Below are 15,644 nucleotides of genomic sequence, written 5' to 3' on the forward strand. Positions count from 1 at the left end.
CAAATGTAGGGGTATGGGTGGGTTGTGCTTCGGCGGGTCGGTGTGGTCTTGTTGGGCCGAAGGGCCTGTTTCCACATTGTAAGTAATCTAATCTAATCAAATGACCACATTCTTGGGTAACAGATCAGAAGGATTGCATATTCGCTCATCTCCTAATATTAGAGACTGGTTCGATCCTGTATCTCTCAAAATTATAACTCCTTATCTTTCTCCCTTGTTCTTTCTGAGTAAACTTTATCCACAGAGGCAAATTCTTTATAGAGATCAGGTACTAACTCCATACCCAGCCCCTACCTAGGCTGCGCAACTTCTCAGCTCCTCTTGGGGCTTTCTTTACTACCTTCACTAATGCCATTGGCTTAGCTTCCTTTAGCACATCTTTTCAACAGTGCCTTTCTCTAACGACCAGCACTGTGATTTTATGTGTCCCAGTTTACTACAGTGGAAAGGTCTGAGACCTTTCACCTCCTTTCCACCCTCTTGGGCTTCTTTTTGAACCTGTAGTAAACTCTTACCAGTGTTCTCTACTCTTTGTTTGTAGTGAAGTATCTCTCCTTCTCCCAACTTCTATCCCTCATAGGATGAAATTCTGGCCAGAAGCTTGTCCTATTCACCAATATGTACTCATCTGCTAATTTTGCTGCTCTTCTCACTTCCTGAACTTTCTGTTCCTCCACTTGAATTCTTATCATCTCTGGAAGTGAGTTTTCAAACTCCTCCGGCAGATTAATCTCTGTATAACCTCAAAGGTCCTATCTATCTTTAAAGCACGCATCCATCTATCAAATTGACTATGTTTAATTCATTCAAACTCAACATAAGTTTGATCTGGCTCCTTTTTTATGTTTCTGAATCGTTGTCTATACGCTTCTGGTACCAATTCATAAGCGCTTAAAATAGGCTGTTTGACCTCTTCATAATTTCTTGACCCCTCATCTGATAGGGTGGCAAATACCTTATTAGCTTGGCCGACCATTTTAATCTGAACTATCATTATGCATAAATCCTGAGACCACTCCATCTGCCTTGCCAATTTTTTAAATGAAATAAAGAAGGCATCAACATCTTTCTCATCCAAATGTGGCAGGATTTTGATATATTTGTATCTATCATTATTTTCTCTTTTAATCTCCATCCTGTTAACTTGACTTTGCTGACTAAGTCACAACTTCTCAAGTTCAAATTCTCTCTTTTTTTTGTCTTTCCTTCTCTCTCTTTTTGCTCAGCTAAGAACCTCCCTCTCTCTCTTCATTTATCTCTCTTCTCTTTCTCTTTTCTCTCTCTTCTCTCTGTTGCTGTTTCTTCCTTCTCTCTTTCTCTTTTCCTCTCACTTTGTTTATCTTCTAACTCCATTTTCCTCAGTTCTAATTTAAATTTTTCTACCTCTAATACACTTTTCTGTTTCTTGGCTTCAGCCTTACTTTTGTCCTTGATTGATCCCAAATCTAACTTACTTGTTAATTCTAAAAGTACGGTCTTTTTCTTTACTTGTAAATTTTCTTGGCAAACTTGTGAATCATCTTCAAATCCCAGACTCTCTTTCGCAATTTTAAGAGCCATTTCTCTCACTTTTAATTTAATCAACCACAAGTCTTTGAAATTAAACAAATTGTCTCACCTATGTTTTATTTAAAGATCTAAAATACTAACCTGCAAGTGTTTGAATCTGTTGGACTTTTTCAAAACTCAAATCTATTCAAATTTGTCCAAATCTCAGACTGGATCTGTCCAAACCTGTTCAAATCACAAATCTCAGACCCAAACTGTTCAAATCCTGACAACGAGCTCCAAACTGTTACAACACGGGGTAAATCCCTCTGCTAATTTAAACCAGCCACACAGAAAAGATTCACCCCGTGCTGTAACCTGTCAAAGATTGAGAGGCAAAGCACTATCCCCAAAGTCACTATTTAAAGTAAAAGTTTAATAACTTTATTCTTTAAGTCTAACAGAGAATATTAACTAACAACTACCTACAACTCATTTCTCTTAAACCTATCTTTTACGTCCCCTTCTTGAATACTGGCCCGTTAGAAAATCCCTATTATGACTACCCCATATCGTAACATAAGCCTCTAGCATTCACATTAATCCCTTTATCACATGGATGATTCATGTTGCGTTTTGCATCAGATACGTGCATGTGACGATGCAGTGGCTTTAAGAGATACATTTTGTCATGGTTTCTTTTAAGAGAGAGATTGTACGAGAGGTGAGGAGCAGTCAGTGGTAACGTAATCAGCTTGTGAGGCCTTGGGGATGTCTTTTAATGTTGGAACTATAGAAACGTAGCCTAGATGAGTGTGACCAGCCTTCCCAAAACAGGATTTCTAGTGTTGCTTTTAGTTTTAAGCAGATGCTGTTGGAGTCTGATAAAGGTTAGAAGCTGAAGTAAATGTCTTCTGGCTGCTACTCTCTCTGACTTATGTTTTTCCTTCTGGGTTGCTGGAGTCACCTGTGAGACAAATCTATTTTCTGAAAATTATTCTAAGGGATGTGTTTATGGGATGATGCCATATTGGAACATTTGATTAGTAATAGTTGCTATATCTATTATTCTGTTAAGTTTTCCAGTAGAGTTACGTTATTCTAACTTCTTCTTTCTTTGTTGTATTTTTAGTAACATGCTTGAATAAATTGTATTTTGCTTAATGTCAAGTAGTTTGACCAGTCAAGTTGCATCTGGAACACAGCACTTTACATTTGCCTTTAAAATAAGAAAAAAAATAGAATCTAGGCTGCCTTCTTAAAGTATTCTGAGGGGAGCTGATCTGGTCAATAACACATGGAACCAAAGGGAAGTTTCAGTGCTTAAGAGAATGAGTGTCATGGAGCCTCAATTTCCTCTTAATGTGTTTTCTTAAGGTTGTTAGGATTAGTGCTCCCTGTCTCCTTTAGTCATTTCTGCTTTTTCTTCCATGTAATTTTGCACACATTGAGGTTTGAGACAGATGTTTAACTTATTGTGCGGCTGGAAAACTGACATTGTAAATGGGTTGTCTGCAAACGAAACGACTTAATTTTCATTTCTATTGATAGCAATTGAAATTGAGCAGTTTCTGTAACCAGTTGTTGCTTTGCAAGAACAGTTTTACAATCAGACAGCAAATTAAAAGTCAACCCCTACATCTGAGGTATGCTCATTGATGATTAGGACCTTATTTGTAGGAACTTAGTACGAATAGCATTATTCACTTCAGGTCAACAATTGTGGCAATGTTCTAAAATGAATAAAGTGTAAATTAGACTGGCAAGTTTTTCTGGAGTGGAAAAAAAATCAAGGAAAATATAATTACAAGCTGGACAAAACATTACTTTGAAAATAATATTAGTGCAAGCCTTGATCATTTTGAATAAATTCTGCAAATGTATGTTTCTTACTTTCTCTTTAATAACTTATTGCAGGATTAACCAAACCCAAATAGAAGAAATTATATTATTTTGAAAATTTCAGTTATTCATGCGTTTTGATGAAAGACTGCTCCTCTGACATTATTTGCTCAGCGATTTCCAGCAGTTTTTAGTATCTCTGTAGTTTGCTTTTGTAAGCAATTTAATGTGATAATCATATTGGATTCTCAGAGGTCTGTGATGAAACAAGTGATGCTTTGATGGAACATGGTTTGATGACTTGGATAACGTTTCCTTAGGTTTTCTTTTATTTTTGTGGCAGGTGTGATATCCTGGAAGTGAACTGCATCTCATAATCCTTGGTTTTGTTTATCCAGTGCTATTGCTATAAGAGGGAGAGTGCATTGAGCAACACTGCATCATTTCCCACATAAAAGTAAACAACTAATGTATTATAAGTTATTGTTCTAACATTCAGTCTTTACTATTGCCCAAATAGCCTTGCCTGCGACCTTCAAGCAAAAGCTTAAGGATGAAGAAGCTCAAGAGGGTGATACTGCCATCCTGCATTGTGAAATTAGCAGACCGGATACAGCCGTGCAATGGACAAAAGGATCCACTCTACTTCAGCCTAGCGCCAAATATGAAATGAAACAGAAAGGATCCATTGTTGAGCTGGTTATTCACAAACTTAAACCAGAAGATAGTGGAAGATACTCTTGCGACATTGGAGATCAGCAAACCAGTGCTTCCTTGAAAGTTAATGGTAGGAAAGAAATGTATAATAGAATGACAATTGTTTTTTAACTTCCCATTTGATTTCTATTCAACTCTGACTAACATGGTTAATATATACAGTAGCCCCTCCTTATAATACTGTCTGTGCTGTGCAGAAAACTTGACTGAGCAAGAGAGATGCTCCAAATAAATGATTTACACTGTTCACCTATTAGTGACACAGCTTTAAACAGTGTGTAATAGATGTATTGCCCTAGTATTGCAGTGAAAGTTATTCCATAGTGATGTTAATTTTTTTTTGTTTCATTAACTAGTTTTCTATCTTTGCTCTTCTCTTTGAAGCCATCAGCTTTACTGAGGGGGGGAGTCCTACAGGTGCTGTTAGGTACTGAGCTCAGGCAACCTTCCTTTGGTTGCATGCCTAGGAACCTATTGCCATTCCTGATTGCCCTCACGTCTGAAGTTGTTGAGCAACTGTCACAATTAAAGAACCATAAAAACGTTATGGAATTGAAAGAGACCATTCAGCCTGTCATGTGCCTGTGTTGGCTTACAACAAAAAGAACTCAGTTAGTCTCACATCCCTGTCTTTCTCACATAGCCATGCAATTTTCTTTTGAGGTAATTATCCAGTACCCCATTGAATTGTCTGTATCACATTTCCAGACAGTACACTACAAATCCTAATTACTTACTCTCTAAAACTCATTCCCTAACACCTTGACTGATCAAGTGGTTTGAATCTTGAAGGACATAGCTAAATTTGTGTTGCAACAAATAGAGGGGGAAGTAACATCAAAAGTCTACTTTTCAGCAATCTGCTTTTCATGGATGAATCTATTTATAATAGTGGCAAAGTAATCGCCACACAATTCTTGTGGAGGTAGTTGGGTTGTTTTTACACATCCTGTACAGTTTGTGTGGCACTATTACTTTGCCAAATGGGCTAAATTCAGAATAGCTCAAAACGGAAACTCCATGGTGCAGTTTGGGCTATCATTGGCAGCAGAATTATATTCTGCTGCATTAGGTGTATTATATAAATGGTGCATGTTTATAGAGGTCTGAGATGCAGCGAGATCTGGGGGTCTGAGTGCATGAATCATGTTATGTTAGTATATAAGTACAGCAAGTAATCAGGAAAGCTAATAGGATATTACGGTTTCTTGTGAGAAGAACTGAATATAAAGATAGGGAGGGTATACAGGACATTAGTAAAATCGCATCTGGAAACAGTATTAATCACAATACTTATGGAAAGTGATAATGTGTTGGAAGCAGTTCAAAGAAGATTTACTAAACTTATATTGGACTGAGTAGATTGCCTATCAAGAAAAGGCTGGTCAGCCTAGGCCTGCATCCTTTCGAATTTAGAAAAGTCAGAGGTGACTTAATTGAAACACATAAGATCCTGAGAGGAACAAAAACAGAAATTGCTAGTAAAGCTCAGCAGGTCTGGCAGCATCTGTGCAGAGAAATCACAATTAATATTTTGGGTTGAGTGACCATTCTTGAGTTCTCTTTTTGTTCCTGATTTATGCCCTTCGCATTCTTTTGGTTTTTATTTCGGATCATGAGGGAATTTGATTGGGTGAATGTTGAAAGTATGTTTCCTCTTGTGGGAGATTCTGGAATTGCTGATCATAGTTTAAAAATAAAGGGATGTCCATTTAAAACAGCGATGAAGAAAGAGGCAGTGAATACAGAATCTTTAAATATTTTTAAGTTAATAGAACAGAAGTATAACGATTCTTGATTATCAAGGGATGAAAGATTAGTGGGAATATGCAGGAATGTACAGTTGAGGTTAAAATCACATCAGCCAAAATCTTATTAGCAGGCTCAAAGAGCCAAGTGGCCTACTCTTGTTCCTTGTTCGTATGTTTGTATGAAACTTTATAAAGAACAAAGAATAGTACGGGACAGGAACAGGTTCTTCGGCCTATCAAGATTATGCTTATACATAATGCCTTTCAAAACTAAAAACCTTTTGCCTCTACACTGTCCCTAACCCTCTATTCCCTGCCTATTGATAAATCTGTCAAGATGACTCTTCAATGTTACTATCATATCTGCCACAACCACCTCCTCTAGCAGTGCTTACCACCCTCTGTGTAAAAAAGAATCTGCCTCTCACATCTCCTTTAAACTCACTTCCTTTTACCTTAAACCTGTATCTCCTTGTAAATGACATTTTTACTGAATGTGACCTACGGTCATTTACTGTATACTTCCATCCTATATTAGATCTCCCAATATGCATCACCTTGCATTTGTGCAGTTTGAACTCCATCTGCCATTTCTCTGCCCAAGTCTCCAGGCTATCTCTATACTGTTGTATCCTCTGGCAATTCTCCTTACTGTTTGTTGCTCCCCCAGTCTTTGTGTTATCTGTAAGTGTATTAATCAGGCCATCTACATTCTCCTCATATATATATTACAAACAACAGGGATACCAGCACTGATCTCTGCAGAACACCACTGGTCACAGATCTCCAATCTGAAAAATATCCTTCCACTGCTACACTGTCTTTTATGACTCAGCCAGTTCTGCATTCAGTTTACCAGCTCATCACGGATTCCCTGTGACTTCTCCTTTGTATCAGCCTGCCGCAAGGGCCTTGGCAAAGTTCATTCTAAAGTCTATATGGATAACATCGACCCCCTTGCCCTTATAAATCAGCTTTGTCACTTACTCAAAAAATTCAAAACATGTTTGTGAGACATAACTTTCCTTGTACAAAGCCATGTTGCCTGTTGCTAATAAGTCCATAATTTTCCAAATGTGAGTAAATCGTATCCCTAAGAACCTTTTCCAATAATTTCCCTATCACTAACGTAAGATTTACCTGTCTGTAGTTTCCCCGATGATCCCTGTTGCCCTTCTTATACAGTAGGTGAAAGTGAGGACTCCAGATGCTGGAGTACCAGAGTTGAAAAATGTGGGGCTGGAAAAACACAGCAGGCCAGGCAGCATCCGAGGAGGCTGAAGAAGGGCTTATGCCTGAAACGTTGATTCTCCTGCAAAGATTCCTGAAGAAGAGCTTATGCCTGAAACATCGATTCTCCTGCTCCTCGGATGCTGCCTGGCCTGATGTGTTTTTCCAGCACCACATTTTTCAAGTCTTCTTAAACAGTGGAACAACATTGGCTGTTCTCCTGTCATTTGCAACCTCTCTTGTGACTAAGAGAATACAAAAATTTCATACAATCCCCCAGCATTCTCCTTACCTGCCTCTTCTGGGATAGATCCCATCAGGTGCTGTGGACTTTACTACCTTTTTCACATCGACATGCCATAGAATATTGAACTACCCCTCCCGCAAGTCACCATCCACCATGTTCTCCTTTGTGAATACCGAATTCGTTAAGAACTTCACCCACCTGCTCCAGCTCCATGCATAAATTCCCTCCTTTGTCCTTGACTGGACCTGTCCTTTCCCTGGTTACCCTCTTTCTTCTTATATATGTATGAAATGCCTTGGGATTTTCCTTAATCTGTTTACCAGACATTTCATTACCCCTTTTCGCCCTGTTAATTCCTTATTAGAGTTCTATCTTGCTATCATTTTATTCTTCAAGGACCCTTGCCTGTCTTCACTTTCATAAACTTTACTTACGCCTCGTTCTTTACTTTGCTTAAGCTCTCAATTTGTCTTGTTTTCCAAGAAACCCAGGTTTTGCTATGGCTTTCCTTCATTTTCACAGGAACATGCAGATTCTGAACTCTAATGATTAGATTACTTACAGTGTGGAAACAGGCCCTTCGGCCCAACAAGTCCACACCGACCCGCCGAAGCGCAACCCACCCATACCCCTACTTTTACCCCTTACCTAACACTACGGGCAATTTAGCATGGCCAATTCACCTGACCCACACATCTTTGGACTGTGGGAGGAAACCGGAGCACCCGGAGGAAACCCACGCAGACACGGGGAGAACGTGCAAACTCCACACAGTCAGTCGCCTGAGTCGGGAATTGAACCCTGGTCTCAGGCACTGTGAGACAGCAGTGCTAACCACTGTGCCACTGTGCCACCCACTGGGTAAATGTAGGGGTGTGGGTGGGTTACGCTTCGGCGGGTCGGTGTGGACTTGTTGGGCCGAAGGGCCTGTTTCCACACTGTAATCTAATCTAATCTAATGAACTGGTCTTTAAATGCCACATGTAGATTTACTCTTCAATCTGTATTTCTCAGTTCCTGCCTAATATTGTGGTAGTTAGCCCTCCCCCAATTTAATACTTTCACCCAGCGACTGCTCTTCTCCTTATACATAAATAACTTAAAACTTACAGAATTGTAGTCACTGTTCCCGAAATGCTTCCCCTGAAACTTTGGTCACATAGCCAGGCTCATTCCCCAGTATCACGTCCCCTATGACCCCTTCTCTAGTTGGACTATTCACATAATGTTTCAAAAAAAAACATTCTAAAGACATCAAACAAATCCTAGCACCAACACCCCAACTCCATTCAAGCCCTTGGTACTAAGTGAGTCCCAGGCAATATGGGGGAAGTTAATATCATGCACTACAACAACCCTGGTGTTTTTATATTTTCCATAAGTTGTTACAAAACAGGGTAAGTCCCTCTGCTAATTCAAACCCGACACACAGAGAAGCTCACCTCGTGCCGTAACCTGTTAAATTTCGAGAGGTAAAGCACCATCCCAGAGGACACTATTTATAGTAACAATTAACAATTTTATTATCCAAGTCCAAAGGAGAATATTAAAGCCAATAACTATTTACAACTCCTTTCTCTTAAACCTATCTTTTACCTCCCCACTCAACAATTCTGGTCTGATAAGAACCCCAATTAAGATTTACAAAAAAATTTCAAAACCAGCCAACTGTCAAATCTTCTCTTTGTTTCTTCCTCTGTAGACATTCCTCTGTCGTCTTCTTCAGTATTATGTTTCATAGGTCTTTCATTTGAACAGGTACCTTTCAGAGAGCTATTCGGCTAGCAGTCTATACTTGTTGGTTTTCTTGGCTGTTCTCACCCTAACTGTTCAAAATGTCCGGTTTTATGCCCCATAACATCAATTCATTTCATTGGTTTGATGTCCTGCGAAACAGTAAAATTCAAGTTTGATTGGAGTTTGGTATCTGGGGCATAATTTAAACTGATTGGCCGAATTTGAATTTGTTCTTGTTCCACGACAACACAGAACCAGCTATTTGTATCAACCAAATGTTACATTTTAAAATCTTTCAGTACACTATGTGCTTCTCTATGTCTTTGCCAGCTTTCAGTGTCTCTTAAAGGTACAGTACACACCTACACCTTCATAACAAAGTCTACATATCTGTTCATCTATCACCCGCTGGCTGTTGAGCAGTGTGTAGCACAATCCCATCAAAATGATTGTACTCTTCCTGTTCCTGAGCTGTACCCTTTTCGCCTCAATGGAACAGCCTACCAAATTGTCATCCCTCAGTACAGGTATGATATTCTCCCTTATCAGCAACGCAACTCCCTCACCTCTTGTTCAGCTCTTTTGCATCCGTCTTTATCTTGCCTGAAACGTCTAAGTCCTGCAAAGCTGCCAGTCTTTTCCCCCTCTCAACTAAGTATCTGTAATAGCTGCAACATCATAGTTTTATGATGATGCAATTCAAACTTTCAGCTTGTCTGCCTTACCTGTCGTACTGCTCGCATTAAAACAAAGGCACCTCAGACCACCAGTCTTCCAGTGTTCAATAATGTCTCCCTCTCTGTTCTTCCTTTTAGCCTTACTGGCCTTAGTCTCTGATTCCTCTTTGGTCATTTTACTTGCAGGCCTACTACTCTAGTTCTCTCCCCACTGTTACTTTAAACACTCTCAAATGGCACGAGCAAATCTCCTGCCATGATATTGGTGCTCCTCTAGTTTAAGCGCAGCCTGTCCTTCTTGAATAGATCTCGCCTGCCCCAGAATATTTCCTGATGATCCACATACCTGAAGCCCTCCGTCCTACACTAACTCTTTAGTCATATATTTAACTGTACTATCTTCTGATTCCTAGCCTCACTAGCACATGGCACAGGAAGTAAATCCAAGGTTACAACCTTAACAGGCCTGCTGTCGAACTTCCAACTAACACCTTGAGCCATCTTTGCAGGACCTCTTCTCTCTTTCTGCCAGTCATTATTACCAATATGGACCACAGCCTCTGGGTAATTACCTTCCACTTTCAGAATATCCTGTGCCTGCACAGAGACATCCTTCACCCTGGCACCAGGGAGATAACATACCATCCTGGAGTGTTTGCTGCAGCTACAGAATTACCAAGTTATAATGCCCTAATTAATCCTGCACTTAATTAGAAGCAGGTTTCAGTCTTACACTTGTTAGCCCAAGACAACTTGGTAAGCCACACCCTAAGGGACCTCAGCTGTTATAAACATTGATGTGTAAGCATAAGCTTGAAGCAGTTAAAGTTAATAGAGTTGGTAAATCTCGTACCAGCCGTTGCATTTGTGTGTGTACCCCACAGGGTCCTCTGTGGCATAAAGAGTGATTTAAGGAAAATCTATAAAAAATAATATGAAAACCTCATCCAACTGTGAAATATATTAGCAGGTTTTGTTATACATAGCCATGAACAGAATAATCAATAACAGAAATGATTTTATTCAATGAGTAATCTTGATATCATGACAGCAAAACCCCAAACTAGGATTCAGAACCCCTATCACTACTGCTGTTCTATACTTTGACCCTCCCTGCTGTAAAACAATGCCACTGATTTGACTACTGCTGCTGCTTTCCCCTGAGAGCTATTCCACCCCAACAGTATCCAAAATGGTATACCTGTTTGAGACAGATGGTCACAAGAAGACTTCAATGCATATTATCATAATAGAATAGTAGATTATCCAGAGTAAACAGCACATTGTAGATAGATAGAGATACTAACTAGATCAAAGACCTGCTATTCTGAAGTGTTTAGTCATGAATTGTAATATACAAACAACTAGGCACAGATGGCTCTATCAACAGCCCTGTCCTCGCTATTGGCAGAGCCTAATATAAGTAGATTGAGTGTGGTCAGTAACCTACTTGTATGAACTGGGAAATTAAGCCTCACAAATTTGTTAGACTGTTTTAATGAAGTGACGAGGGAGGTTGACAAGGGCAGGGTGGTAGACGTAGTCGATATGGATTTCATTAAGGCCTTTGATAAGGTTCCACATGGTGTTAGGGAATACCTATTGTTTCCTGTTTTGTGTCTTGCACCTTTTATGAATAGGATTGTGACATTAATGAAATTCCAATCCATTGGTACCCTATCAGACTCAGGGGAATTTTAGAAAACCACAGCCAATATTCTTACAATCTCTGCAGCCATATCTTCTAAGATCTCCGATGAAAGCCATCACGTCCAGGAGACTTGTCAACGTTTTATTCCAGTAGTTTTCCTAGTACCTTCTTGCTAGTGATTTTGAATGTTCCTTCTCCCTTCTACTTGATTTTCAAGTATTCTTTGGTTTTTTGTATGTTCTAACAGGGCTCGACAGACTAAGGGCAGGGATGATGCTTTCTTTAACAACCACAGAAGGTGCTGAAGAAACGTAACAAGTTTGGCAGGATCTGTGGATTTGAAAATAGAGTTAACATTTCAAGTCAGATACGAGTCTTCTTATAATTGTAGAAGAAAGTTCTGAAGAAGAATCGTAACAAATACGAAACGTTAACTCTGTTACTCTTCACAGAACTATGTCAAACCTTTCCTTTCACATACCTGTGTGACATAGGTGTTACTGGCTGGCCAGCATTTATTGCTCATCCTAGTACGTCTGCTGAGTTTCTCCAGCATTCTCTGTGTTTTCTCAGATTTCTAGAACTTGCAGTATTTTGCTTTCAATGAAGGTATTTTTTCCTGGTTGGGGAAATTAGGCATCAAAGTCTCAAGATATGGGTTGGGCCATTTAGGATTAAGATGAGGAAATATTTCTTCATTAAAAGGGAAGCAAACTTGTGGAAACCTCTACACAGAAGGCTATGGAGGCCACGTCACTAAATATGTTAAGTAATGAGAGAGGATATTCTTGAAGAGTCTTGAAATGATGCCATCTGGGTAGACCTTAGAAATAAAAAAGATTTGATTACTTTGCTAGGATTATACTTAAGTCCTCACAACAGTCAGAGAGAAATAGAGCAGCAGAAATGTAAGTACATCATAAAAACATGTGAGAGAAACAGGGGTTTATAAGTTGTAAGGAATTTCAACATTGCCAGCATTGGCTGGAAATACCATAGTGTGAAAGGACTGGATGGAGTGGAGCTTTTAAATTGCATCAAGGAGAGCTTTCTTTTGTGGCAGTATGTAGGTAGTCTGTCTACAGATTGGGCAGTGCTAAGCCTAATCCTAGAGAATGAAGTGGCGAAGTTTCAGGGGCAAGCATTTTGAAAACGGTGATGATAACTCTGTAGCTTTTAAAATCATTGTGGAAAGAGATAAGGGTAGTGTGAAGTTAAGTGTCTAAATTGTGGGAAATCCAATTTCAGTATAATGAAACAAAATCTGGCAAACATTGATGGGGAGTAGTTATTTTCAATTAAGTCTACATTTGTGAATTGGGTGTCATTAAAAAGTAACGTAGTGAGAATTTAGGGCTAGCGTGTTCCTCTAAGAATAAAAGGGAAGCAAGTCTAGAGAATCCTGTATGTCAAATGAAATCAAGAGATGGATAAAGAAAAAGGAAGCATATCTCAGGAACAGCGCACTAAAAACATGGGAGTCCTTTAAAATTTTAGACCGTTTAGGTGGTTGCTTTAAAAAATAAATTTGGAGGGCAGAGATGGACCACAAACTACCTTCAGCAGACGGGATTATGGAAAACTTCAAGACATTTTATAACTAGTTTAAGAGTTAAGTGGATGACTGCGGAAAGACAACCTGTACATGGAGTCATAGGATGTGATTCCTGAAGAAGGGCTTATGCCCGAAACATCGAATCTCCTGTTCCTTGGATGCTGCCTGACTTGCTGCGCTTTTCCAGCAACACATTTTCAGGTCAGAAGATATAGGTAAGGTTTCAAATGAATATTTCTCATCTGTATTAAGAAAAACATAGCCATAGATTTCAATTAGGATAGTGAGATTCTAGAACATGTTAAGATTAATAAAGAGGATGTATTCAATGTTTTAGTGGGCATAATGGACCTGATGAGTTGAATCCCAGACTGCTGCTCAAGACAAGGGAGGAGATGCTGAGGCTATGATGGAGATACTTAATATTTCACTGGCCAGAGGTGAAGTGCCAGATGACTGCAGGCTGGTTAATGTGATTCCTTCATTTAACATGGGTAGCAGGAATAGACCAGGTAATTATAGTCCAGTTAGTCTGATGTCAATGGTAGGGAATTATTGGAAAATATTCTGACGGACAGGATGAATCAACACTTGGAAAGGCAGAGCTTGATCAGGTATAGTTAGCACCAATTTGTTAGGTGGAGATCCTGTCTGACTAATTTAATTGAGTTTTTTAAAAAGGTAATGAAATATATTTATGAGGACAGGGCAGTTGATGTGGTGTACCTGGACTTCATTAAGGCCTTTAACTTGGAAGGTGGTCCAAAGGTAAGAATGCCACACATTGCAAGGCAAGTTGGGAAACTGGATCCAAAATTGGTTTGCAATTAGGAGGTTAAGTGGACTGGAGAAATGTTTTTTGTGATTGGAAGCCTGTGACCAGCAGTGTCTCACAGGAATAAGTGCTGGAACCCTTGCTGTTTGATATATACATTAATTACTTGGATATGAATGTAAGTGGTATAGTTATAAGTTTTCAGATGACCTGAAAATTGGTGGTGTTGTTGACAGTGAGGAAGATAGTCTTAGGCGACAGTCTGATATTGATTAGATGATAAATTAAACAGAGAGATGGCAAATGAAATTTAATTCTGCTAAGTGTGAAATAATGCATTTTGGGAGGTTAATAAAGAAAGGAGATACACAAGGAAATACTGACAAACAAAAGGAACTTGGTGTACAAGTTTGCAGAACCCTAAATGCACAGGTAGACAGGGTGGCGAAGGTAGCATACGGGATTGTTGCTTTTATTAACTGGAGCATAGAATACAGGAGCAAGGAAGTCTTGTTATAACTTTGTAAGACATTGGTTATAACACAGATGGAATACTGTGTGCAGTTTTGTGTGCCATACAATCGGAAGGACCTGATTATAACTGGAGAGAATGCAGAGAAGATTCACCAGAATGTTGATTGGTCTGAAAAGTCTCAGTTACGAGGAGAGACTGGATAGGATACACTTGTTTTCCTTAGAGCAAATGAGGGTAAGGGGGATCTGATTAAGATATACAGTATCATGAGAGTCATAGACAGAGTATATTGTGGGATTTTTTTCCCCATGACATATGTGTCCAGAGGGCATAAGTTTAAGGAGAGGAATAAGTGATTAGAAGATATCTGAGAAAACCTTTTTTCACTCTGAGGGTGGTAGAAATATGTAACGCGTTGCTTGAGAGGGGGCTGGAGGCAGGTACTTTTGAAACATTTATGAAGAATCTTGATGAGTACTTAGAATTCCAGGCCATAGTAGGCTATTGACCAAGTACAGGTAAATTGCATTAACATAGTTTGGTATTTGTTGGTTAGCAGAGCACGGTTGGCCGAAGAGCCAGTTTCTATGCTCTATGATTCTATGTTCAGGAAATAGATTGATTTATTTTATATTTTAATCGCATCAAGTGGTCTGGAGAGAAAACAAAAAGAAAAGGCTTTGAGGTTGAAGATCAGCCATGATCAAGCTGAATGGTGGAGCAGCCTTGAAGGGCCAGATAGCCTATTCCTGCTGCTCGTTTCCATGTTTTGATGTTTAATTGAAGACAGATGCAAAATACTTCTGCCATTTGTTTGATGCTTCTACCATTTCTTTCTTTTGTATCATTAATTATTCAAGTTCACCCTTTAAGGGATCAATACTGAGTTTAATTACTACAACAGCAGGTCAAAGCATAAGTATTCTCATGCTGAAAACGACCCATTTGATCAGCACCTCATCCACGCTTAAACCTTCGCTCTCCACCAGCAGTGCACAGGAGCTACAGTGCATAACTTCTAGAACATCCAATGCAGAAGCCACACCTCAAAACTCTTTAATTCCTTTAAGTCCTAAGAAGACAAAGACAGGAAATTCACAGGAGCCACACTATCTTTAAGCCTCCATCCCCATTTGCAAACCACGCTGACTAGGAAATATTTCATCATGGCTGATCCAAAATCCCAGAACTCCTGCCTATTTTAATATTATAAAAGCACTGCAAAACAAAAGCATAAATTGCAGGAGAAACTCTGCAGGTACTCAACACCAGCACTGTTTTCACAGATACTGCCAGAGCTGCTGAATTTCACTGTTTTGCTGTTTCCTTGCTACTCCATGCTATAGATAATATACCCGCACCACACAGATTGCAGTGGTTGAAGAATGCAGCAATCTCCACCTTCTCAAGAGTAGGATGATAATACAGTCTAGTCTTACTAATGGTGCCCACATCCTGTGAATTAATTTTGAAAAATTACAGAGAAAATCAAGGCCATA

At 39.3% G+C, this 15,644-nt stretch overlaps 1 protein-coding gene across 1 annotated transcript in view; it reads left to right on the top strand.

The window, feature by feature from the left end:
* obscnb (obscurin, cytoskeletal calmodulin and titin-interacting RhoGEF b) overlaps positions 1 to 15,644 on the top strand; it is an 821,414-nt gene that overhangs the window by 295,998 nt on the left and 509,772 nt on the right. The window contains exon 36 of the mRNA XM_060825732.1: positions 3,851 to 4,117. Within this exon, the coding sequence (XP_060681715.1) occupies positions 3,851 to 4,117 (267 nt within the window). The remainder of the gene's footprint in view (positions 1 to 3,850; positions 4,118 to 15,644) is intronic.

This window comes from Hemiscyllium ocellatum, chromosome 5, assembly GCF_020745735.1.
Source record: "Hemiscyllium ocellatum isolate sHemOce1 chromosome 5, sHemOce1.pat.X.cur, whole genome shotgun sequence".
NCBI classification, from domain to species: Eukaryota; Metazoa; Chordata; class Chondrichthyes; order Orectolobiformes; family Hemiscylliidae; genus Hemiscyllium; species Hemiscyllium ocellatum.